This window comes from Anas acuta, chromosome 27 (genome assembly GCF_963932015.1).
Source record: "Anas acuta chromosome 27, bAnaAcu1.1, whole genome shotgun sequence".
NCBI classification, from domain to species: domain Eukaryota; kingdom Metazoa; phylum Chordata; class Aves; order Anseriformes; family Anatidae; genus Anas; species Anas acuta.
This window is the reverse complement of record NC_089005.1, coordinates 4,956,330-4,982,034: the sequence shown is the minus strand read 5'-3', so window position 1 is coordinate 4,982,034 and position 25,705 is coordinate 4,956,330. Positions and strand designations below refer to the sequence as shown.

General features: G+C 40.2%; 2 protein-coding genes across 5 annotated transcripts in view; one reads left to right on the top strand and one right to left on the bottom strand.

Annotated features, from left to right (window-relative positions):
- The window catches only part of ANTXR1 (ANTXR cell adhesion molecule 1), a 120,798-nt gene that overhangs the window by 89,819 nt on the left and 5,274 nt on the right, over window positions 1-25,705 (bottom strand). For all 4 annotated transcript variants that reach the window (XM_068662049.1, XM_068662048.1, XM_068662051.1 and 1 more), the window contains exons 2-9: window positions 19,891-19,962; window positions 19,136-19,207; window positions 16,580-16,661; window positions 15,314-15,347; window positions 13,166-13,245; window positions 12,361-12,429; window positions 9,994-10,074; window positions 1,841-1,901 (exon numbers count right to left, since the gene is read on the bottom strand). In XM_068662049.1, the coding sequence (XP_068518150.1) occupies window positions 1,841-1,901; window positions 9,994-10,074; window positions 12,361-12,429; window positions 13,166-13,245; window positions 15,314-15,347; window positions 16,580-16,661; window positions 19,136-19,207; window positions 19,891-19,962 (551 nt within the window). The remainder of the gene's footprint in view (window positions 1-1,840; window positions 1,902-9,993; window positions 10,075-12,360; window positions 12,430-13,165; window positions 13,246-15,313; window positions 15,348-16,579; window positions 16,662-19,135; window positions 19,208-19,890; window positions 19,963-25,705) is intronic.
- GKN2 (gastrokine 2) overlaps window positions 21,702-25,705 on the top strand; it is a 47,914-nt gene continuing 43,910 nt past the window's right edge. Inside the window, exon 1 of the mRNA XM_068662052.1 lies at window positions 21,702-23,501. The gene's annotated coding sequence lies outside the window, so the exon portion shown is untranslated. The remainder of the gene's footprint in view (window positions 23,502-25,705) is intronic.

Below are 25,705 nucleotides of genomic sequence, written 5' to 3'. Positions count from 1 at the left end.
TAGAGGGAATGACTAACTAGGAGTAACTAGGAGTAGAGGGAATGACCTCAAGTTGCTCCAGGGGAGGTTTAGGTTGGAAATGAGGAGACATTTCTTTTTAGAAAGAGCAGTCAGGCATTGGAACAGGTTGACCAGGGGCGTTCAAGGAAAAATAAACCTTTTGCTTAAAGACATGGTTTAGTGGGTGACATTAGTCATAGGGTGATGGTTGGACCAGACAATCTTGAAGGTCTTTTCCAACCTTAATGATTCTATGATTCTATGATTCTATGATTTAAGTAACTGTTTGCGTTTTTCAAGGTTAACACTACTCCTCTTGTAAATCACTGGCCAAATTCCAACGTGGACGGTTTATATAAATCCTCTCCACATTTCCTCGCATCTGGCTTTGCTGGATGCAGCTTTGCCTTATACCTAAATTCTCATTAAGACACACTGAATGGGAGTGATAAGATGTATAAATAACTAGCAAGCATATTAGAAAGTGTTAAGTATCAATCATGGTTGTAAATCATCTTCTGGCTAATGACGTTACATAAACGTCATTTTTATCACTTGGTTAAGCATGAAAAATCCTCTATAAATGTGCAAAGTGAACCCTAGTTTTCATACAATTTCCTTCCTTTCCTAATCATTTATGAAACATCACTGTACTCTATCATTGTCACTACAATCATCATCTACCATTCTCAGGTAGACGAAAACCTGTTTTAGAACTATTTAAATGGCCAGCCAAAATCAGAAATAGATAACTAAGAATTATAATTCTAAGAACTATAGTTCATGTCAGTTGTGCCATCCTGGCTTCAAAACACAACTATTATAGTGACATGCATGGAATGCAAAACTGACCCCAATAGCTATTGGGCATTTAGCCTGGTACCTGGCATCCATTAGAAAATTTGATGCCTCTCTAAGTTTAGGAATACAGACAGATAGTTGCTGCAGGAATGCGACATGCAGGAAGGGTGATTAAAGCAGCTGCTATGCAAGTGAAAACAAAGAAGAAATGACGATTGGCTTTCTTATTTGGAGTACCAAGTCAAGAATATGAGATGCGGAACTTGTCAGGGACTCATCTTTCTCTGCAAACTCCAGCTCTGCTCCCAAAATCTCTGCTTAATCAAGTGCTATATGTTCAACAATCAGTTAGGAAACACTTCATAAAAATCAAATATTTCACAGAAATCTAAAGGAAGAATCTAAAATGATTCACAAGCTTTCTTCCAAAAAAGATGAGTTCTGCTGAACACAGAAATACTTGCCAGGACTTTAAAGCCACCACATACATAGTGCAATCATACTAGATCAAGCACACAAAGGGGTAGTGTGATTCACACAAGTCATCTGAACAATATTTAAATTCTAGTCCTCAGTCACTGTATCAGTCCTAAAGGCTTAAGATATGCTTAAAGATACCTTAAATCAAAGTTTGCTCATTTGAGATTTTGCTAGTTTCTTAGGAAGCACTTCCCTCAGTCCTCTAAGGTGAGAATTTGCAGAATTCTAAACCTAATCAGAGTCTTTTCTGATTTTATTCTGTAATTTTGCAGCTTATCAACTTCAAGGTTGGCACAGTCTGAGTAAGACAGGCTGTTCTGACTGAAAGATCATTTAGGCAAAATGTCAAATTCAAGCCTTTTCTGTACAAAAACGTCATTTTATACCACCTGGTAGAAATGGGGAAAACACAAACTACTGTAAGATAAAAATGAATTTCACCAAAAAAAAATAAGTAAAAGATTTAGCTTCAGTTAATTAGAGCTCCTGCACTCTCTAGCAATTAGATAGAGAGAGATTTTAGGCAAAATAAACATCTAGAACCTCTATTTATACTTACCTCCTGCACATATACTGGAAGGCTCTGCAGCCAGAATTTCAATACATGATTTCTTCAAAATCTAAAAAACAGAAAATAAATGTCATGAATTATCCAAGAATTGTTTCTCTAGAGGCACACAAATATGAAAGCTTGAGCACTTGTTCTCATCTAAATGCTTAACTCAACATTGAAAATTGCATTTATGTCACAGCTATATCATCTTAGCTTTCCACTGTAATTCAGCCATACTGCCATACATCATTGCTCTTCCACCACAAGGTATTGCTATTTAGGAAGGCAACTGATTCCCACACTCCAGGATCTTAGTACAATCTTGCCTGGGTCAGTGGTACAGGGTACACAGACTAATTCTCCATAACAACTAAGATGCACTCTGAAGGGCTCGTGAGGCAGTGACATTGCTGTCACTTTGGAGCCACACCTTCCTCCCCAAAATTATTTTGGGGCCCAAAACTCCAAATTTTATATGAAGATATCCTAGGAACGCCTATTCTTGAGTCTCAGCAAGGGGGTTCAAACTTCTTATGTTTCTAACACAATCTATGAGAGCATACCTGAGAAGGTCCTAAAAGTCGCACTATGATTTCACATGAAGATGTAGGGCAATTGTTCTAGACTTAAAGCAGGCTTGTTTCCACTTAGATTAAGTTGGCAAGAAATTTAAATTAAGCAGGATTTCTTTGTAAGGGCTGGCACTGCCTTAAACCACGTTACTTGTAGGCGGTAATTTACACAAATGCTTCAGCATCAGGCTTGGCAGACTACTTGCAAGTCAAGAGGACCACACTAGATTTGGATACAATTTATTCCCATAGTACATTAGAATTGCTCAAGCTGTTATTTGCAAATATTAGCCTTCCTCTGCTCTGAAGACTAACTCAAATTCTTCACTGTACACAGTCAGCAAACTTGTGACAGCATCGGTAAGCCCCTGTGAAAACAGCAGCAGTGAACAAGAGGAGTGGGTGTTCAGGATTGGGCTGAGCAGTTCTTACACGAGGCAATTCTGATCAAAATTTAGGTCAGCTCTAAGAGGCAAGTAAATGTCAGCCAAGCATCACAACTCAAATCCAATATGAAAATTATTTTCCCAACTTTAAATTGAAACATCTGTGAGGAAAGAAAAGCAACCAATACAATGGATTCTGAAAGAGATAATGTTTTTTTTTTGTTTGTTTTTTGTTTTGTTTTTCTCTGCAATCATGGCTCTCTGACTTTTGTCTAATTGCAAAAGGTATACATAGAGCCATTACTTTTTTTTAAACTTTAAACAAAAGTTTGATTTACTCAGAAGCAGGGCTGGTGGAGACTGAAAGGATATAAAGGGAGGGACTGAGGGAACCATAACCATCCGAGCCACTGGCAGCCAGGCAAGTGAGGAGAAAGATTTGCAGGAACAAGATTGTACAGGAACTGTTAAAAGGAAGAAAGAGAGAGAGAAAGTCAACAGCTGAGAGCTGAGCTGAAAAGCATAAGAAGAATTTAAGAGTTAGGAAAATACACAGTGAAAACAAAACAAAACAAAACAAAGCAAAGCAAAACAAAACAAACAAACAAAAGCGGACTGTAAGAACACTCTTCCAAAGTATCTGCAGCTTGCTATCTTTTCATGTTGTGTCATTCCTGTGCTACCCACCCCTTACTCATTCCAGGTTCTGCTGCTCTGAATATACAACATTTTTTTCCCACAGTGACTGGCATGTCTAATGAATATAACTAAGACTTGACATTTTTCCAAGTATTTTTTCCTCTTCACTGAAAAAATGTCTCATAAAATAATAGACTCTTTTTCACATTTTCCACATTCTCCTTTACTTTCTGTTCCCTTCACCCTCAGCATGCCCAAACCAAAATGTTTAATGCATATTTCTTCTCTTCATCAACAAAGTGAAAGAGGAAGGAAATAAATGAGTTGGAGAACAAAAGTGTGAAAAATAGAATAAATATTTTCATTTTAAAAATTAAGTAAAACCACACAAATTTGAGTTTGAAATTCATGACTTCTGTTCAGTTATTTGCAAACAAACACACAGTAAATGGAATCAGATTGGCGGATGAAATATCAGATGTCTTATGCAGAGCTCCTTTCCAGTTTGATCCAATTCATAAATATGTCTATAAAGCTCACTATAATGACTTTGGTTTTTCTGGTTTGTTTTTTAGTGTTAATTAGAATATTTACTCTGATTTAGAATAAAAAAAATCCAATGTTCCAAGTGCCTTAACTTAAATTCAAATTCAGGCAGCAGTTAACTATTGCCAAAGAGTTTCTTTATGTCTCTTCCTTATTATAAAAATACATTGAAAAGGACTACAACTTATTTACAGTGGCAGATTCCACCTGATTTTCTGTTCTCTTGCTTCCTGAGGACTGCACAGTCTCAAGTAGACTGTAGGTGTGTTCATTCACTGCGCTGGCTCCCCAGGAAAGCAAAGTGACATGCAATAGTGGTGATGTAATCTCCCAGCTGAGTGCCTGTAAACAACTCCAACTGACTCCACATCTTCATTTCCGTATAGAGAAGTACAGCACGGCTCCATGGCCTCAAGGCAGCTTGCCTTGAGATCAGTGCAGAAAAGTATCTGAAGCACTTGCTTGCTCTTTCTGAGGAGGCATCCCATTGTCTTTGGCAGCACATGATTAATGGCCAAGATCAGCTTCCCAAATCAGTCTCCTGTTGTACTACTCTAAGGGACTCCAATTATGCTCCAGCTTTACACATGCTCCTGGGAGGATCTCTTGCTAGTAATTGCTGACGTGTCAAACAAAAAATGCAACACATCCTTGTGGATGTGTGAAATGGTTTTATTTTTCAGAGTTGTCTATCAGCACGGAACTGAATTTAGCATTATCTATGACTAATTTAGCTTTCTGCCAGGCAATGTTTTGAAGGCCAAGAAACAGGAGAGGTCCTGCAAGTCACCTGGGCCCTTGTAGAAATAAAGAGAAGAAAGGGAGTGAAACTCTGCAACTGCTGGTACCTTTTGTTGGCATGCACAAGCATGCAGCCTGACTACTTCACCACAGCAGCTGCATAATATTTATAATTTTTTTCCACTGAATTTGGGAATTCTCATTAGCAAGCAGGATGCTGAAGTTTAATGGAAGGTTTCTGCCTTCTCAGTGTTAGTGTGAATGACCTATAGTCTAAGGCTAGGTATTCCTTATCAAGTTCTGTTGGATTAACAATCCACAATAACAAACTCTGTTGCCAATTACAAAAGAGCAATTTATTTGTGAAGCATTTCCTGCCCAACAATATCTGCATGAACTAAGAATAATAAATACATTTAAGTCATTTTTTAAAAAAAGATGAATTTGGGGGAAGCAAGAAAAAGTAAAAGTGTAATTACAACCACTGAAAGTAACAACAAACACCATTCAGGTGAGACTGGGGTTCACAATCCTCTTTAGATGGGCAATCTAGCTACCTAAGCCAAGAGGTTTGTTTTCCTGACTTTCTCTTTGGCCGATGTAGAAACCTTGGCTCTGAAGGAAGACAGATTCAGAACATCCATGTGAAGCTCCTGCTCTGAACTGCCCACTGCTTGAACAGCTAGCTCAGGATGAGTACATAAATCACCATGTTTCTCATACTTGGTCTATCATGCATTCACACTGAATTCTCAGAAAAGTTCCACACTACACATATCCAGGACTGCTGTTTGTCCCAGAAGACATTTGTGTAATAGAATTATTTGAAGATAATGTATTTCCAAGCTAAAATTTCTTGCTTGAAGGCAAATCTACTCAGATACAAGACTTGAAAAATACTGGAAGTAGGAGGACACCACTGGGAGATAGTATACAGCAGATTAAACGTAAAGGGATTAATAATTTGCGCCATTTATAAGGAAAGGACGCAATACAAAACAATACAGACTACTTAATACTATATCATTCTTCATACATTTTAACTGCTTCATGAAGGACCCCGCAGCTTTCTCAGTGAATCTTATCTAAGGGTCCTGGGATTATGTCTCTGTTTGAGATATGCTCTGTGGTAGGGCCACTGTTTAACACATGGCAAGGATCAGGGAGTATTCCTGCTCCAAGCCACTGCTTTTTCAGTCCATTTGGGTTAAAGGCTAGAAAGAAAGCAATGACTGGATCCTGTCCTGACTCTCATGTTGCTTCATACTTCACTGCCTCCAGCACTCCTATCAAAGAAATGGAGCAGCAGAGGAACTTGAGTTTCATGTTTTCCTTGTAATACTTGCTCTGTTTGCTTTCAATTAACAAATTATGATCCATAGAAGTTTTTCATAAAAAAAAAAAAAAAAAAGAAAAATAACAAATTACTCAAGTTCCTTCAACTATTTTTTCTAAAATTACAGCAATCAGGTGTCCAAATCTCATGGTTCTTTCAACATGAAAATGGTCTCCTGTGAAGACCATTTGAGGTCTGTATCTAGTGGAGTCCTTCAAGAGTCAGTTGTATTCAATATATTCATCAGCCTGAATGAGGGAACAGGGTGCACTGTCAGCACGTTTGCTGATGACACTAAACTGGGAGGAGTGGCTGACATGCCAGAAGGTTGTGCTGCCATCCAGCAAGACCAAGATAGGCTGGAGAGTTGGGAGGGGAGAAATTTAATGAAATATAATGAGGGCAACTGTAGAGTCCTTGTGGTGGTTTTACCGTGCTGGGCAGCTAAACCCCACAACTGCTCTCTCACTCCCCCTCTTTTAGATGAGGAGGGGGCAGAAGTAAAGCAAAGAACAACTCACCGGTTGAGATAAGGATAATTTAATTAAAGGGAAATAATAATTAAATAAAGATTATTATGAACTAAACAATTTAACTAAAGGGAAATAAAAAGGGAAAGGGGAAAAGGGAGGGGGAAAGGGAAAAAATAAAAAGAAGGGAGGAAAACAAACAAATAAAATAAATGAAGGCTATATGGAAGTGCAGAGGAAAGAAATTACTCTCTACTTCCCACAAATAAGCGATGATTGACCACGTCCTTGAAGCAGGGCCTCAACACATGTAGCCGGTGTTTGAGAGGAGGACCGATGCTTTCACAACGAGAGCCCACCCCTCCTCTCCTCTTCCTGTTTCCACCTTTTATTGCTGAGTGTGACATCAGATGGTATGGAATATCCCTTTGGTTGGTTTAGGCCAGCTGCCCTGGTGATGTTTCTCTCCTCACTTTTTGCCCACCCCCAGGAGGGTTAGAGAAAGGCCCGATGCTGTGCCACTGCTGCTCAGCAGCAGACACAACACTGGTGTGATAACACTGCTGTTCCAGCTACAAGTGCAGAGTACGGCACTGTATGGGCTGCTGCTGGGAAAGTAAACATTGCAGCCAGACCCAGTACAGTCCTGCATCTGGGCAAGAACAACTCAAGGACCAGGATAAGCTGGGGACTGCCCAGCTGGAGAGCAGTGAAGGGGAGAGGTACCTGGGGGTCCTGGTGAACAGCAGGATAACCATGAGCCAGCACTGTGCCCTCGTGGCCAAGAAAGCCAATGGCATCCTGGTGTGTATCAGAAGGGGTGTGATTAGTAGGTCGAGAGAGGTTCTCCTCCCCCTCTACTCTGCCCTGGTGAGACCACATCTAGAATATTGCAGCCAGTTCTGGGCCCCTCAGTTCAAGAAGGACAGGGAACTGCTTGAGAGAGTCCAGCACAGAACCACGAGGATGATTAAGGGAGTGGAACATCTCCCTTATGAGGAAAGGCTGAGGGAGCTGTGTCTCTTCAGCTTGGAGAAGAGGAGACTGAGAGGTGACCTTATTCATGTTTATAAATCTGTAAAGAGTGGGTGTCAGAAGGATGAAGCCAGGCTCTTCTCAGTGACATCTAATGATAAGACAAGGGGCAATGGATGCAAACTGGAACACAGGAGGTTCATCTTAAATAAGAGAAGAAATTTCTTCATGGTGAGGGTGACAGAATTCTGGAACAGGCTGCCCAGGGGGGTTGTGAAGTCTTCTCTGGAGACACTCAAGGCCTGCCTGGATGTGTACCTGTGTGACCTGATATAGGTGTTCCTGCTCTGGCAGGAGGATTGGACTAGATGATCTTTCCAGGTCCCTTGCAATCCCTAACATTCTGTGATTCTGTGAAGACAAATGCTTTGTGTGCATCAAGAAAGGTGCTTTGCATGGACAAAGAAGGACTGAGATTGCTTGTTTTCTGGCAAGAACAAGGATCTACAGATTCTTTACTTTTCCACAGAATAATTAATTTCCTTCTTGCCATTCCATTCACACACCTTTCTACACAGCCTATTGCAATCCCAGGAGTTGGACTTTATGATCCTTGTGGGTCCCTTCCAACCCAGGATATTCTATATTCTACAATCACTCCAATGCAAAGCACTATCTGCTTTATAGGATATGTGTTGGAATTCAGACTCTCTGGAAGGGATGAGAGAAAGCATAATCCCCATATGACAGCACTACCATGCTTTCAGAAAGAGATCAGGTCACAGACTCACTACTGTGCAATTACTGCTTATGACCCTCCCTTTCAGGGCTGATAAATCTTACCAGTCAGCTGAAATGGTTCTTGATTAAGTTCCTAGAGGCTGAAGTCTTCCTATTCTCTTAAACACAACTGGAAAGGGAGTCAGGACTGCTTCTGGAATTCATTAAAAACAGCTGCAAAGGGAATGCAGGGCTGGGAAGCAAACTCGTGTATTTTGTTGCTTTCTTAAATAACATGCAACACCTGATTGTCCAAGAGAATTGAGGCAGTAGTCCCACACTTGGACAGTGCCAAGGAAACCAATACACAAGGGATTCCTTCAACATGCAAGAGCACTAGGGAAAATTGTGCCTATGCTGAGGGAATAGTTTTTTTGCATCGTACTACGTGATCAGAATGTGCTGTAAACACAGAAATCTGGGACACTCCCCCTGGTGAACTTACCCTCCCTAGCCTCAAGCAGAAAGTTGTACATTTCATCTGTGTTTCATCAACTAAAAAAGTCTATACCAAAATGAACAAAACACATGTCCCTAAAAGGAATTCCCATCCTTCTTTGTAGCCATAGTAAGTAATCTAATTAAAATGGTTATGAGCAAAGGAAAAGAAAAATACTGAAAGTGATCTGAAAATACACTGTTTTCTAATGATTGTTTGGTACTTCTTACACTTAGAATAAAAATGGCATATACATCTGCTCATATATTCCTTTTCCTGCTCTGTTAAAGGAGGCCCTGGTCCTAAGCAAGACAGGAATATGCCACTCAAAGTTTTAGATCTAGAAACAGAGATGCCTTACGAAGATCTTGTTAGACATTGGAACAGGCTGCCCAGGGAAGTGGTGGAGTCACCATCCCTGGAAGTCTTTAAAAGACGTTTAGATGTAGAGCTTAGGGATATGGTTTAGTGGGGACTGTTAGTGTTAGGTCAGAGGTTGGACTCGATCTTGAGGTCTCTTCCAACCTAGAAATTCTGTGATTCTGTGATATTTGCCAGTAGAGATCACAGAACTATTTGCATGACATGTACACAAAACACAGGACAGTGATCAATCCATGCTGCCTCTCCACTTGGCCGGTAAACAGCTAGCTTATCCCAGCCATTCAGAAATGCACCAGCTCTTATACAGTGCACCCAGCCCCTAAAGGAAATGCCAGCAGTTGATCAATATGAATTGAGGAACATAGGTCTGGAGGAAAAAAAAAAAAAATGACATCAGGAGGCCATATATGGAAAGCAGAGTTTTCAGGGTTTTGGCACACGTAACAGGATCTCTTCCATCATTCTAATCAGGTCAGCAGAGCAGCACATCCATCAGGACAGAAAGGATGCTAATCAACCAGGAAGATGGAGATCAAAAAGTGCTCTAATGCCTCATATGGAATGTGCTCTAACATGTCTCTGCTTACCCACACTGGGGCAGCCATTTTATAAATTGTCACAAAGTACCTAGTAAAACAAACTAGGTATGTTACATCAAGAAGCAAGACATATAAAGATAAAAATGGGCTCAAAGCTTCCTGTATTTTGACCTGTTTATAAACTCAATCTTGACATAGCAATATTAGTACAAATAAAGGTTTATTTAGACCAAATGTTTAAGTGATGTATTAGCAGTCAGTGGGTCCTTGTGAAAACAGGAAAATTAAACCTTCAACTGTGCAGGTTAACACAAACAGGCATGCATGCAAATACACGCTTAAAAATACTTACAGAATCTATGATTCCCTGAAGGGCTTCAAAACCGTCATTCACTGGAAAGACATGATCTTTGCTGTCGGCAATTCTAGCCAGCTGACAGAATGGTAAAAGTAAATAAAACAGAAATGAAAAGATAAATTAGCCAGTAGGCAGAAAAACTACAGTTCTTCAGAATCACTTACTTGCAAATTCTCTAAGTACTCTTTCTTTATGGATTGCTAATGCTTTACAGTTTGTCAAGTGTTGAAAAGTTCACCCTGACTGATTTTAGGAAGCTCATTACCAACTTCCTAAAATCAGAAGGAATCAGAAAAATCTTCCTTAACTTTAAAAACAAGACAGAACACAGCTTTCACCAATGTTCAGAGTCTGTGACTCTTTAGTACAAAAAACTTGCCTCCTACATGACTATTAAGCACCCAGCACAGTTACTCTCCAGCCAAAATAGCACAGCACCAACATGAGAGGCAACAAAGCTGATGCAGCAAAGCACTTCAGCACATACAACATTTAAATCAAGGAACTAATCAAAATGATCCAGTGTTTTTTCCCATAGAGAAAACTAATGCAAGTTACGCACCTCCTGGAGGTACAGGCTTGATTCACCCTTCCTGTCAGGACAGAGATAAAACCATTTGTACTAGGCTCAACCATTAGGGAACAGAGAAGAAAGCAGGGAACTAACAGGAGATATTGTCCAAATGGAGGAAAAGGTAGCAGAAGGGCAAGGAAGAGGGACATTCATGAGCAGGTGGTGGGAAGAAAGAGAAGGAGAACTGGGATACCACCTGTAAAGAGATGCATGCAGGTTCACTTGCCAATAGTGTGAGAAGGGTTAAGGCAAAATTGCAAGCCCAATTCAGAAATAATGAGCTCTCCACACATTTGCTGGAGCATAATCAAGTTTTACTGCTGCAAGGCTGTTTGTTATAGTAATTCTCTCCCATGGCAGAGGTAGCATCACCCAGCAGGCCTCTTTGGCGTTTCCTGTAGCATTGCAAATTGGAGGCAGCAGACTAGCCACACATTCCTCTCTAAACCCCAGTGGCTCCACCTTTCCCACTCATGTCACTCAAAACTTCAATTTCTCAAGCAAAATACCCAACTGCCAACCTCATGGTTTGTGTACATGGAGAAATATTCCAGGCAGCCTTCCCCTGCCTACTCCACGTAGAGCATTGAAGTTGCTTACTGCTTGATGGCACAAGATACAGTATTTTCTCTTAACCAGGATTTACAGTTCGTGGAACTGATTTCCCATAGTCTACCTCCAAGTGCCTTCTGGAACATCAGACATGATCATCTAATTCCTGTTAGTTTCTTCAGCATGTAAATGACTTCAAGGATCAGCTGTCTCTGAGATCTGCCACCTTAGATCTAGTCTTTGCTATTTTTATTCTCTCCTTGCTTTTCTTATGACTTGTTTTTCTTATGATGGGCAACACTAGCATCTGGTTTTGATTCAAGGGAGACAGCTCTAAACTATCCCATGAGATTTCCTTTTGAGAACAGAGGGTTTAAGCTTGGAGACTCACCAAGAAGCACCAGATTAAAAATCCTTCAGTCTCAAAATAAAATCAGCAATAGCAAGCAGCTTCCCACTATCCACAGTGCAACAACAGGTGCCCTGCTTTTCCTAAGGTGTGTGATGCACTGGGGCAGCTACCTGGAAAGGACCATATTCAGCAATTGTGGACTCTGCTGTAGAATTTCAAGGAAGACTGAGCTCCCATTCAAATGGTGTTTTGCAAATTGTTTTGTTTCCTAATCCAAACAAATAATCAGAGTTTGAAGCTTTGTAAAAAGAGCTCTATTCAACAAGTTTTTCAGCATTCCATTTATGAGCTGTACAAGATTTTCACTCATGTTGGAAAATGATAACGTCACTGTTATGCTTGGTGTGAAACATTATTCATGGATATACTAAATTTCATGATGGATCTAGAAGACATTCTGTCATTAATGGGAAGAAACAGTAAAACATTAGTGTCACTAATGAAGTTGATTTTTTCCATAGAATCACAGAACTGAACTGAGACATTGCCACAGAACACTTCAGTTTCTCACGTTTTTCTTTCACATAACTACACTGTAAAAAGCAAAATCCCCACAACCTTCTGTCTACAGCTTAAGCCATGCTGATTTGATATTCATGTGTCTCTTCCCTGCTTTCCCACAATTGGCAAGAGTTGCTGTGGCATACATGGAGATAAAGATGTAAGGGGCTTAAAAGCAACACACAGAGCAAGGAACTTCAGGTAGTCACTTTAGACTGTCAAACAGTCCACAGAAAGAGAAAAGAGATTCATGAGTGTGTGCCTGTGTTCAACATGTACCTTTGCCAAATACCCCAGTAAACACAGTGAGTCCCTTTTTTACCTGGGTCTCATTAAAGTCTTTCACACCAACACAGTATACTGTTGCTCCCAGGTCTCGTGATCGATTAGCCTGGAATAAGGAAAGGTAGGATGACATGAACAAGAAGGAATGCAGATTTCTAAAAGGTCTTAATAACTATTATAGGCTTTATCAATAAAATGAGCAATTGCCACAGACAGATGTTATCTGCTACTACAGTACTATTTGCTTAGTAAAACAAAATCCAACATTTGGTATTCTGTGTTTCTTTTTAAACCTAATTATCTATTTGTTCCTTATCAAGCCAAAAATATATAACACTTCTGACCTCTCAAGTAGTATGTTCACCTCTAAAAACAAATACATTTTTCTTGTGTATTTTTGATTTCAGAACGAAACATTATTAGTGGAAATTTTGTATTTGATCATCTGAAAGGTTTTTTGATGCTACAGAAAATTACAAGACGTTTTAGAAAACGAACCATATTCATCCTTTTTCTTTGGTCTATACTTTTTGTGAAGAAAAGAAGTCTAAGTGAGAAGATTCAGCGATCTTTCAAAGCATTTTAGTAAATTTCAGCTGTGAATTATTTCTACCTCCAATGTCATTTTAACTGGAAGTTTTTAAAAACCCTTTCTTCCTATGAACAGTGCCAGTTTTAATGAGTCAGATGCATTGCTACTGTTAATGTTTATCTCTAACATTCATGTCTGAAGAAGGTGAAAGTGGTTTTGTCACTAGAAGAAATATCTCCCCTGTCTTTTGCCTTAGAAGAGTAAAACCAGATATTTTGCTGTTCCCTGGCTAAAAATGTGCAAGACTTACCTCCCTCTCAGAATAAAAAAATAGGTCTTCATGGAGTTCTCCATCTGTCAATGCAATGATGACACTTGCAGTTCTGTAACCTAAACACACAAATTTCTTTAGTCTCATGTTTTGAGTCGCATTTGTTAAATTATCATAGAAAACATTCTGCTAATGAGCTGTTAGCACACCTAAAGGACTAGAAATGGTTACCATCAATCCCATATCCTTACTCACTTCAGCCAACTAATTTTCAGAAAACGTGAACTTCTGCACACTTTTTCCACTTGGGCATCTGCCTACACCACCAGTTTTATACCGTACTCTTTTGACAATGCTTTTTAATTAGAAGTATCTCATACCTATTTCAATATTTCAGACCAGTAGATTTAACTGGAGCCATCAAGAAAAAGTATTCAAAGTGTCCCTAGTTATTCCTAGTTTTATTAATGCTGTCAATTCAAGAAATCCAGAGAGTTTCAGTTTGTGATGAAAAGCTGAATTGGGTTTTAAATAGATTTGGTAGGAAAATGACCTATATTCTTCAGTCTTTCTATGTAACATGTTTCAGCAACATGGTTAAACATTGCAGTCCGCCCCATGAATGGATTATAACTTGGGTTTTACATGTTTATGTTAATTTTCAGGAGCTAATAGAATTAAATCATATTTCTGACTTATTACTGATCTAAAGAAGCTCTGTGGGTATATCTTGTACAAACACTGTTAAGGAAAGTTAATGGCTAAGTATTCTGAGGCATGTAAATTATCAGTCTTAAAACTTCTTCAATAATCTAGGTGATTTTCCTGCTACTATCAGCACTGTTGCTGAAGAGCCAAAATTCCAAGAACCAAATTATTATGAGATTATTTCTTTTGGGTCTGTTTGCTTTTTTATCTCAGACGTAAATTTGCATTCAGCTTGTGAATTCAGGCACCTGAAGCCTGTACTGTGTTCTTGATACTAAGGAACAAGATACTGGAGCAAGCGGAATGTCCTTTTGCAATTCTGAATTCACATCCATCTCACAGTTTCTGAGGATCTGAATACCTAATTTTTCTTGGTGCTACTTAAAAATCACCCATTTTAAAGAATGTGGTAATCATGCAGCAGGAAAGTAAAGTGCTTAACAAACAATAAGCAACATGCAGTGTTCAAGTTGCAGATGCCTAATTGAAGTGCCTAGGCTTTCTGTAAGAAGTTGAGAAAGGTGAGCACTTCTTGTACTAGCTCAAGAGCCCCAATAACCTCTGGAGATGCCTTTCTCCCTCCATTGACTACTGCAGGAGCCTTAGAACCTACTGCAGGTAGTATAAACATTTTGTGGTAGAGCAAGGACAAAAACAGCACAAGTAAAGACAAAACACATAGGCCAATATTGACTTGAGGACCCAGTTGTCCACTGCTTCTTGCAATCTTTCTACATGTGGCAACTTTTTGACATGCAATATGTAATGCCAGCATAAAAAAGCAGTATCAGTCTCAAATAGAATTGTTCTAGGTATTTATTCCAGTCTGCTGCAGTCTTATTTTACAGATCAGTCCCAAAGCTGTGCAGACTTAGTCACTATTTCATTTTATTCATGAGTGGCCCTAAAAAAACACTAGGACTGGTTTTCTATGCAAACATCTCATCTTTTATCTTCTGGTTTCCAGGTAAAGTTTTATTTCTACTTTGTTTTTTCCCAAGTAGAATTAAAAGGAAGGAAAGGATAAACATTTTTGCCTTTGTCTGCACTTACTACTGAGGAATAAGTAAGGATGTATGAATTACTTTTTGGAAAACAAAACAAAACAGAAACATTTACCTAACAGTATCTCCACAGACTCATGTTTCAAAAGGAAGAAGAAATGGTTACCTGAGTCCTCAAGCAAAAATAACAGAATGTACCAGATAGTTTTGATATATACCCTCAGGTAGTTTTGGTATGTACCCTCAGTCAGCCTGGCTTCTCAGTTTTGGCCTGAAATGCATTAATTTCAGCTCTGAACCCTTAAAGATCTACCTGTTCCTTTTCCTCTTCAGGAGCAACTACCCTGAAGAGCATTGAATTCCTGTAAGAACAGGAGCCACCCCCTACCTTTCTTGCAGTGAAGCTGCATTTCAAATCAATTAAAGGTATCAGTCAAGAAGGAAAAACATTCAATGGATCAGGAAAGTCTCTCACCATGAACATTTTCATAGTAAATCTGTTCACTTGCCTGAAATTAAATTAGAAGATTATTAGCAATAAATAATACTTTGTGGGCATCTACACGTGCACCAGAAAGAAAGAGAAGATGGCAGTGAGGATGTCATGTTTGCAGTCTACAAGATGACATCTGCTTTCAGAAATATCAGTTTCATACAACAAGTTTCTCGCCCGTGGCTTTGACTGAATTACCTCAAGAACTTTCCGAAAGCATTAATTCAAACCAACCCTAAAACCACTGGTCAAGAGTAGTTTCCCACTACTCTGTTTGGAAATCACATTCACCTTCCTAGTTGAGAAACATCTTAAGTCCATCAATAAATATACTCCAGCATATCTAGATCAGCTACTCTAATTGCAAAGAAATCAAGTGCAGAAATATATTCTTATGCTCCTATTTCCTGCTTTACCTATCTACAAGTGTATTCTACGCTGCAGAAAAACAAATGCTTCAGTGTGCCAAAATTAAAAAGTAGTCAGAAACTACCCTGAATATATTCAGTGTACCAATTTCCATCCTTTTATAAATTTAAGTTTGTTTTTATTTGTTTGTTTGTTTTTGCAATCATCTTGCTGAGTTTCTGAAGTAGAATTTGATTTTTAATTCCTAGTTACGTGCTAGCATCTCTGTCAGGTCACCTCAGTTTTTGAGGTGTGTTCAAATGCATTTTTTAGTAGACAGTTTTCCAATCCTCCAAAACACAAGTGTAGTGCAGAAAGGGGAGGGGGCTCCCCTAGCAGAGGTTTAGACAAACTCCTGACCTTGTAAAATATATAGAAGACTGGAACAAGATGTGAAAGAATAACTTTTGTACATCATTGTATACCCCTAACAGTGAGCAGGTTAAAGTCATGGCCTCAAACCCCACCTAACTCTAAAAAGCCAACTATAACATTCACACAGCAGGACTCTAGACAGCCTTCAACCCTTCATGAGCATGGTTCCATGTGGGATTGTAATCCCAATTCCTCTGCACTAATCCTAAACTGCAGAAGCAGCTCCACACAAAGCTGGAGGCAAAAAGAAGGATAAGTAGTAGGGTCTGCAGCTCCCTTATCCCAGCTGCAACACTGAATGTGTACACTCAGCATACCTAATGCATAACAGGAAAATAGCCCCACTTACCTACCAGAGAATTATTAAACAACTTTTTTTTTTTTAAAAAAAAAAAAAAAAAAAAAAACATACCCTGAGAAGCACTCAGACAGAGTTTAAATGCATTATAACACACATCTTGTTACCCTTTCAAATCCTTCATGCATGTATGTGTCACCTCCTGGAAGGACTTTCTGAAGTTCTTCTAGACCCTGGCGTATCTGTTCCCTGAAATGAATGCAGATGCATTGTTACCTCAGAGATCAATTTTATGATACCCAGGTGAAGACATGCATAGCAGAACCAGGTAGAGAGAGGGGAAAAAAGAGTTAACCCAATGTTTACATAGGCTATGGTAATGTCTAGATAGATACCTTTCTAAGGATGTGGAAAATGGAGCAGATGTATTTTTTATGAGTATTCCCACAGCTTGGAGAAAGCATCACAACAGCAGCATCTCTTAGGTAAATATCCCTATATTTCTCTCCAAATAGATATTCCCTGTGCAACCCTGCTCAAACTTGTGATGCAGAAGTAGAACAGCTGACTTGCACCTGGCCCATACCTATACTCCCTGGCTTGACAATGCAAATTAATCAAACAGACACAAAAATGGCACAAAACCTAGAACAATCCTGGTAACCTCCAGTGTATTTGGACACTACAACCTTCAGCTCAGATCACACAGCCATGAAGGCTGAAGCACTCCCCATTAGCTCATTATGACTCAGTGTATCTGCTCTAATCTTTTAGAAACCCCAGACACAGTGACAAATAAACTGCAGGCTAAATGGGGTGGGCCCTTGTCCTTCCACTGATTTGCAGAGACCAAACTCTGGAGGCCAAGTACATGCCAGAAGTCTCTAAAACCAAGATAAAATCCCTGCAATGGATTGTGGGTGTATTTCTGAGCAAGCTGTGCTATCTTCACAGGAAATGGACAATGTCACTGCATGCAGGGCCACACTAACATTGCTTGAGTGCTAGAAGTCAGTTTTCCCCCTGCATATTTTAACTAGTTCAGAAAATCCAGTTTAGAAAATCCAGTTTGTGTGCTTATCATGTACATAATCTCACACTTACAAGGCTGATTGAAGCAATGCATTAGCTATTAGCTACTATCCCATCACAAGCAATACACATAGAGAGAAAAGAGCACGTGCTTTTGCAGTGGGTTGAATTATCAAACATTGAAGAGTTCATTTTGTCCCTGCCATATCCCAAGCCAAGTTAGACTGAGCTATCAGAGGTGGGCTAGTGGCAAGAATTTCCTCCATTCAGCAACCACCCTTGCACATACCAAGCCAAATTTGAATATAAAATCAAGATCATTTCCTATGACCATATCTATTTTTCAAATGTGAACACTAAACATTAAAATAGACAGCAAAGGTATTTAAAACACATAACCCAGCTTCTTTAGATGCACACTGTTTATCCAAAATAGACCACGTGGTGGCATGGGGAAGATGGAAAAGATTTTGCCACTTCTCTACTAAGAAAGGAGTGGCATGAAGCCCACACTTTGTTTTTTAGTCCTCTGGTTAAAAAACAAACAAACAAACAAAACAAAACAACAGTAGCTCTCCAGTCAGCTGGCTTTTGACTAATACCATATCAATATATATCCTGTTCCCAGTGAAGATTTCTAGGACAGCTGGAAATACAGTTCCACATGGGAAACACACATAGCGAGTCTCATAGCCCTGAGATCTCTGCAATAGGGTGTGCTCAGAGGGTGAGAGAAAGGGTGAGAGAGTAAAAGATGCAGGGAGCAGATTTTCTCTGGCACCAGCTTAGATATGGTTAATTGTTTTCACTCATTGTTGCAGTAGGCTGGCTGGCTTTAATGACATTTTTCAAGGTTGGTATGTGTGTAGACTGCTCTTTAGGAAAGTGGCCAATTTCCTATTAATTCCACTATAGTAGCTGCTCTGGTATGCAGTTTCATAGACATCCAATATGTAAAACACATGCTGATTTATACAGTCTTCACATGTGCTACATATATCTTTGCTCCACGTGGCAATGAAGTTAACAGAGGAAGCAATAGCAATTAAAGGACTTTATCCAGCTCTTCTTGAAGTTAGTGGGGAAAAAAAAAATCAATCTTATAGATTTTACTTGGATTAACTTGAGGATCTACAAGGAGATGACAGGAACGTGCTTCGGAAACATGGCAACCAAACTGTAATTGCCAAAAATATTCACCCTTACAATCCAGCCTAAACACTCTGCTTGCATTCAGACATCTTAGAAACCATTCTCACCTTTACATCAAGAGTACAGGTGTAACATACAGCTTTCAAGTTTGTTTTTATGGGAAGGGAGTTTCACTTATTTGTTTGCAGAAGAAACTCCCTAAGGATGTTTCAAAGGCAACAAGACTCTGGTTTTCTGGCAACAGCCTGAAATTTGTGGAAGGTAGACTCTCAATCAAAGCAGTTTCTGAGTTAAAACCCCAATTGCTAACAGAAAGGCATTTATAGGCTAAACATCAGATAGCAACTTCTGTTTAAGAAGCCTTATTGCATTCTAGTAGAATGAGTGTTGTATGTGAAAATAGGCAGGTGATTTAAGTAAACTGAGAAGCACAAAGGTGTTACCACATTGCTGAAAGCAAATTGGAAAACAAAGAGCCAGGAATGTGGAGGAAACAGTAAAAGGACTCAAAATCTGCTGTGCACTTCTACACCTCTTACCTGTCTTCTGTTAACCTCATTAGAATTGTCCCTCTAGTAGAAAAAACGATGAAGGACATCCTCAGTTGAGGGCTGGAGAAGAAGAGACAAAAAAGTAAGTGATTTTGGTTGGTCCAGACCAGAGCTTACCATGTGTGTAATACCAAACACAAAAGGCTCTCTGATGGCTACCAAAATAATAATGAGACAGAACTGAGCAGCGAATGGTGCTTTGCCCTGGGAAGTGCTAGCTAGGGCAGACCATGAGGAATCCGCCTAAAAGATGTAAAAAGTACTTGTAGCATGATCTTACCGTTGCTGAGACAGAATGAAGGCTAATTAAACTTAAGATAATATATTCCACCCACTGGCCTGGGGGAATTTTCATTCAATCTCAAGGTAGTCAGCGCCTGAAGGCTACAGTCTCAGACCTCTCCTTGCAGGTCTAAACTTCTCTACAGTAACCAAACATCTCAGAAACAATGAGGGTTCCCTCACCCACAAAGTATGATTTGGTCTATGGAAGTCAAGCAAAAGAAAAGGGGTCTATTAGCTTGTCTACTCCTCTTTCCTGCAGGACAAGAACTGGGCGAAATTTGTAAAAAATTCAAAAGCCATCAGTGGTATGATCTGACAAAAGCATTAAGAACTCTCTACTAGGTGAGTTCCCCAGTTGGAAATCAGCATGTGCTACTTGACAGCAACTGAGAGCATGTCTCCTGGCTGCTGGCACATGCCCCTCCTTATACAGTTATCTGCAAAACAGCCCTTCTTACCTTATGAACTTGCGGGCCAAATGTTCCACAAAATGATATATTTCATTCCAATGGTGCAGGACACTTCCTGATCTACAGAAATAATTATTACATGAGACATTAGTTTAATTGCTGCTATCATAGTTTTCCCAGCCTAATGCTTTGTTACATGTTGCTTAGCTAGTCATTTATTTTTATTTTAACACTCAGTGTCCTAATTCTTCCTTTAAAAAGATAAGAAATTGTAAACTACATTTGTTATTTAACTTTGAAAAGCAAGAATAATTTATGTTTCATATAAGTGTTTAAAACTACACTTTACTACAACATAAGGCAGTTATGTTAGACCTTTAGCACAGCCTTAAACAAATAAACCCTGTGTTAGCAAAGACCTGTCTCCTTGCACAGGCTGTAAGATGAATTCCACCAACTCACTTGCCATACTGTTGTGCAGAGCTGTTAGCTCAAGTGTATTTTGGGAAGGAAATGCAGTTGAGGGAAAAGATTCCTAAACCTCTATAGCATTCCACTGTGCTAGAGACTATGAAAAGTAAAATACCTTTGGTCCACGTCTTGGCAGTTCTGGCCCATTTCATCATAGCTCAGTTCAAGGCAAAACACAGACTAATTTTGCTCCCCAACAAAATAAGCCATGGATTTTGATAGTTACGAATTATTCTTCATATTGTGAGAACCAGAAAAAAATAAGGTTAACCAGAATCTTCCAGCAGTAAATGCACCTTCTGGCATAAACATTTCTGTGACCATTGGAATATTAATATTGGGAAACAAAAATCCTTCCTAGAGATGGAAAATAAATGTGTCATCAACTTTTTTTTCTATTCATTGACTACAATTACAAATATTTATAGGGAAAAAAAACATTCCAGTTTTAACAGAAAAGTCATTGATCTGCAGTCTGAGGAAGGAAATATGAACATCTGAGAAGATGTTTTTTCACTTCACAGAAAGAAATGGCATCTGACCTGACTCCATTCTACCTTAAATCTGAGAATCTAAATGAATAGATTCAACCAAGTACTACGCACCTGGCACAGAAAACCCAGTCTTGCTGCAAATATCATTAGTTCACTTCCTAGAAGCACAGCAAGCATGCAAACCACATTGTGCAGATTATGTAAATTTCGTTCCGTATTCTACCTGCACCTGGTTTTTATTTACAGCCATTCAGTAAAAACCTTCACCTTGGCCACTTGCTTCATGATACTTAAGTCACTATTTCTTTATATGACCCTGTATGTTCAAATGTTCCCAGTTAGGTGGGGACATGCAACCAGGACAGCAGCATATTCTTCATCTGGATAAACAATTAACACCACTGGTTCTCTTTACACAAAGGACCTGATACCAATTGCACCTCTTTAAATAAAACCTTACTGAAATCCCTGTTTTTCTGTTGTTTTTTCGTTTGTTTGTTTTCCTGATTTTAATGGACTGATTGCACAGGAGACTCAATCATAAGAAAGAACTAATGGTTCTACATTTCTTGGCTCTTCAGAAAAGAGCTAGGATATCTTCTGCCACTCATCAAACTAGGACTTGAAATCATTATTATTATTATTATTCTCAATGTGCATGTGTATCAGAAAGGACCAAAGAAATACTATTAGCAGGGGTCTTACTAAACTAAACCACACAGACAGTGAGAAAATTGGTGTCTTATAGCAGATTAAGGGTGAGGTACATTAGGACTTGCCCTCAAACAAAAAACTGCTACATCCAAATTATACTAAGCTATATACTGACAGAACAGAAATGCACAAAGCTCAAATGCAGATGCAGATTCCTCTTGAATAGAATAACTGAGATATTGAATATGATATATCCCGGTCCCATCAGTGCCAAATAGCCCAAATGTTATCTGAGACGGAGTCTGAAAAATAGGTATTGTCTTTACCTGGTAAGGCATAAAAGAAACACTTGAATCATAGAATATCCCAAGTTAGAAGGGACCCACGAGGATCACTGAGTCCAACTCCTGGCACCACACAGGTCTACCCAAAACTTCAGACCATATGACTAAGAGCACAGTCCAAACACTTCTTAAACTCTGACAGGCTTGGTGCCGTGACTACATCCCTAGGGAGCCTGTTCCAGTGTGCAACCACACTCTCAGAGAAGAACTTCTTCCTGATGTCCAGCCTGTCGCAGACTGACACCATTCCCTCGGGTCCTATTGCTGGTCACTAAATAGAATAGATTGGCACCTGCCCCTCCACTCCCCCTTCATGAGGAAGCTGTAGGCCGTGATGAGGTCTCCCCTCAGCCTCCTCTCTTCCAGGCTGACCAGACCAAGTGACATCAACTGTTCCTCATACCTCTTCCAGAATCACAGAATCACAGAATTGTCTAGGTTGGAAGAGACCTCAAGATCATCGAGTCCCCTTCATCATCTTAGTAGCCCTTCTCTGGACACTCTCCAACAGTTTCATGTCCTTTTTGTACTGTGGTGCCCAGAACTGCACACAGTACTCGAGATGAGGCCACACCAGTGCAGAGTAGAGCAGGACAATCACTTCCCTTGACCAACTAGCAATGCCGTGCTTGATGCACCCCAGGATACAGCTGGCCCTCCTGACTGCCAGGGCACACTGTTGGCTCATGTTCAGTTTGATACCTGCCAGAAACCCCAGATCCCTCTCTGTGGGGCTGCTCTCCAGCGTCTCATCGCCCAGTCTGTACGTGCAGTCAGGGTTGCCCCATCCCAGGTCCAGAACCCGGCACTTGCTCTTGACATCATAGCAATGGTTGCATCAGCCTCCAGAAGATATTGCAGCCAAGGCTATGTTAACCATAAACCAATTACTACCTCCTTCATTGAAATGTATGGTATTTTAGACCACGTACAACCCTCTAAAAAAAGTATGTCTGTTCATCTTCTGAACTGTCTGGTAACACACATCTGAAGGCAGGACAGTTTCACAAGCATGCACTAATCAACCTTTTCCTCAAACAGATACAAAGACTATACTATACTTCATGTTAAAGGAAAGCTTAGCTATCAGTCTCCAGCAACTAGTCTCCAGTTCTATCCAGCCCTCACTCGCAACAGGACACTGCCCTAAAAAGCAGCACTAGCCTAGAAGTGTGAATATTCCTCCCACTTAATTACAAATCACTGAACAAAAGTTGATTGTCACTTAAAATTACTATTACAGCAAGGCAGCTGAGAATGATATCCAGCCACAGAGCACATATGGTATGTAGGTCGCCATGTAAAAATGCTTGTCATTTTCCATGGCTCTGAAGTCATGCATTTTTTGAGAACAGCATTTGCCAGAACGAAGCTTAAAAACCAATTGCTCAGTTCAGTGATGTGCCAGTCAACAGCATATCCTGTTTAAGTGTCTGCATTTGCAACTTCATTCTGCTGGTCTTAAATGGCCTGGGCATAATTTTCAACTTAGTGGTGCTTTTTAATTCTCCACACAAGCATGGATTCAGCTCTTTCTGCAGCTCTTCCACTTCATCCTTGCTTTGCTCTCCCACAAGCATTCCCATACTTATGCCCTCTGGAAGAAAACTTCAAGCACTTTAAGCTCCATCTCTTTTTAAAGGAAGCCTTCCCACTCATCTAATAACACCAAGGAGAAACAACCTGAAGCTCCAGAGTGAGTATTTCTTGCTGGAGAAAAGTCCATGTAGTGGGTTTACATGGCAAGGTTTTGGTAGTGGAGGGCTGCAAGTGTTGGCTTCTGTGAGAAAAATCCAGCAGCTGCCCCATTTTAGATAAGGCCCAGTTTCAGCTGGCTTCACCACTGCCCAGGGCTGAGCCAGTAAGTCATCTTGGTTGTACCTCTGTGAGAGGATACTTAAGAAAGGGGGAAAAGAAAAACTTGCTACACAACAGCAGCTGGGACAGGGAGGAGTGAGAAAGCTCTCTGCAAACACCAAGGTCCGTGCAGAAAGAGGGCAGGAGGTGCTCCAGGTGCCAGAGCTGAAGTTCCTCCATGGCCTGTGGAGAGGCCCCTGGTGGAGCAGGCTGACCCCCTGCAGCCCATGGTGTACCATGGCGGAGCAGGCCGCTGTGGTACACTACAGTATGGTGTAAATGTGGTACAGCACATTTCCATGCTACAGCCCATGGAGGAGCCCATGGCAGAGCAGGTGGATCTGACCTGAAGGAGGCTCTGACCTGAAGGAGGCTGTGGCCTGTGGAGAACCCCCACTGGAGCAGACTCTGGGCTGGAGCTGCAGTCCATGGATAGGAGACCATGCAGGAGCAGGTAACATGGTGGGGCACTGCAGCCTGTGGGGTCCCATGTTGGGAGCACTTTGATCCTGACAGATGGACCCTGTGGTACAGACCCATAATTGGAGCAGTTCTTGAAGAGCTGTTGCCTGTGGGAAGCTCACGCAGGATCAGTTCAGGAAGGACTCTATCCCGTGGGAGGGACCCCAGTTTGGAGCAGGGGAAGAGAGTGACTGTGAAGGAGCAGCAGAGACAAAGTGCCCACCCCAATTCCCCTGCAACACTCGAGGAGAGGAGGTGGAAGAGGGTGGATGGGGGGAAGGTGTTTTTAGTTTTTTTCTCAGTTCTCTAGCTTGTTATTAATAGGTAGTAAATTTTTCTAATTTCCTTATGCCGTGTGTGTTTTGCATTGTATTGTGTATATATATATACACAATATATATATATATATATATATACACACTATATATATACAATATATATATATATATACACACACACACACATATATATATCGTATTGTGTTTGTGTTATATGATATGTATATCATGTTCGTATGTATATCGTATTGTGTATCATATTACATATATATATCGTATTGTGTAACATCACAATAGTTATTGAGTGATCCTAATCTCAACCCTTGAGCCCTTTCCATAGTATTTTCTCTCCCTTTCTCTTCGAGGAGGGGTAGTGAGAGAGTGGTTGTGGTGGAGCTCAGCTGCCCAGCTGGGTAAAACGACCACAGTTCAACAAGTGGAAATTAAGAATAAGTAAATTATGCCTTTAACAGGCGAATGATACTTTCTGTGGTCAAATGTGCTGGCATTTTGTACATCTAAACTGAATCCAAGGCAGAGACCAACCACATGGCTTAGTGTTTGCAGGGGCAGAGAGCCGCACCCTGGCCCAGCTCAGCCCTCCAGCAGGTGCTTTTCACCTATTCACTGAAACATGATGCTTCACAACCCTAAGCTGTAGCAACTCAAACCTTCCTAGTTTGTCTTTCTTGCACTTTTTACACTCATTATTTCTATTTCTCCCATTGCACCTTCTCAGAATACTCACAGTGCTATTTTTAATTCACAAACTAGACAAAAACATAATCAAGCCCGCAAACTCTTATACAAAGACTTCACACCAGTTATGTGTGCACCAGATGACAGAGGTATATACAGGCACCTGATTCAGAGACTGGTGTTGGACCACCTTCAAGAAATCGCATAGCTGACAGAGGTGGCATTGACCTGTGAAGTTTTGCAGCATCATTTTATTGAGCTCTTAAAAAATAACACAGATGAAAAGTGTTCTCTGTCTTTCCAAATACTTCAGGAGAAATTCTGAGAAGACCAGATAGCACATAGATAGATGTTAGTGAGGTGATGCAATTCTTTGAGGAAACACTATCTTGTGCTGAACATCACGAGACAGCTCACTAAAACTATTGTCAAACATTTGAGATTACAGAGTTTATAGAGGCCCAGTTTAGAGCAGGATAAACCTCTAAGCCCTAACACAGTACAAGAACAGAATATTCTTCTCTACCTGATTGGCCTGGGATACCTGACTAACAACTAATAAAAAACTAAACATGGACTGAACTTAGATCAAGCAGTAAAGTGC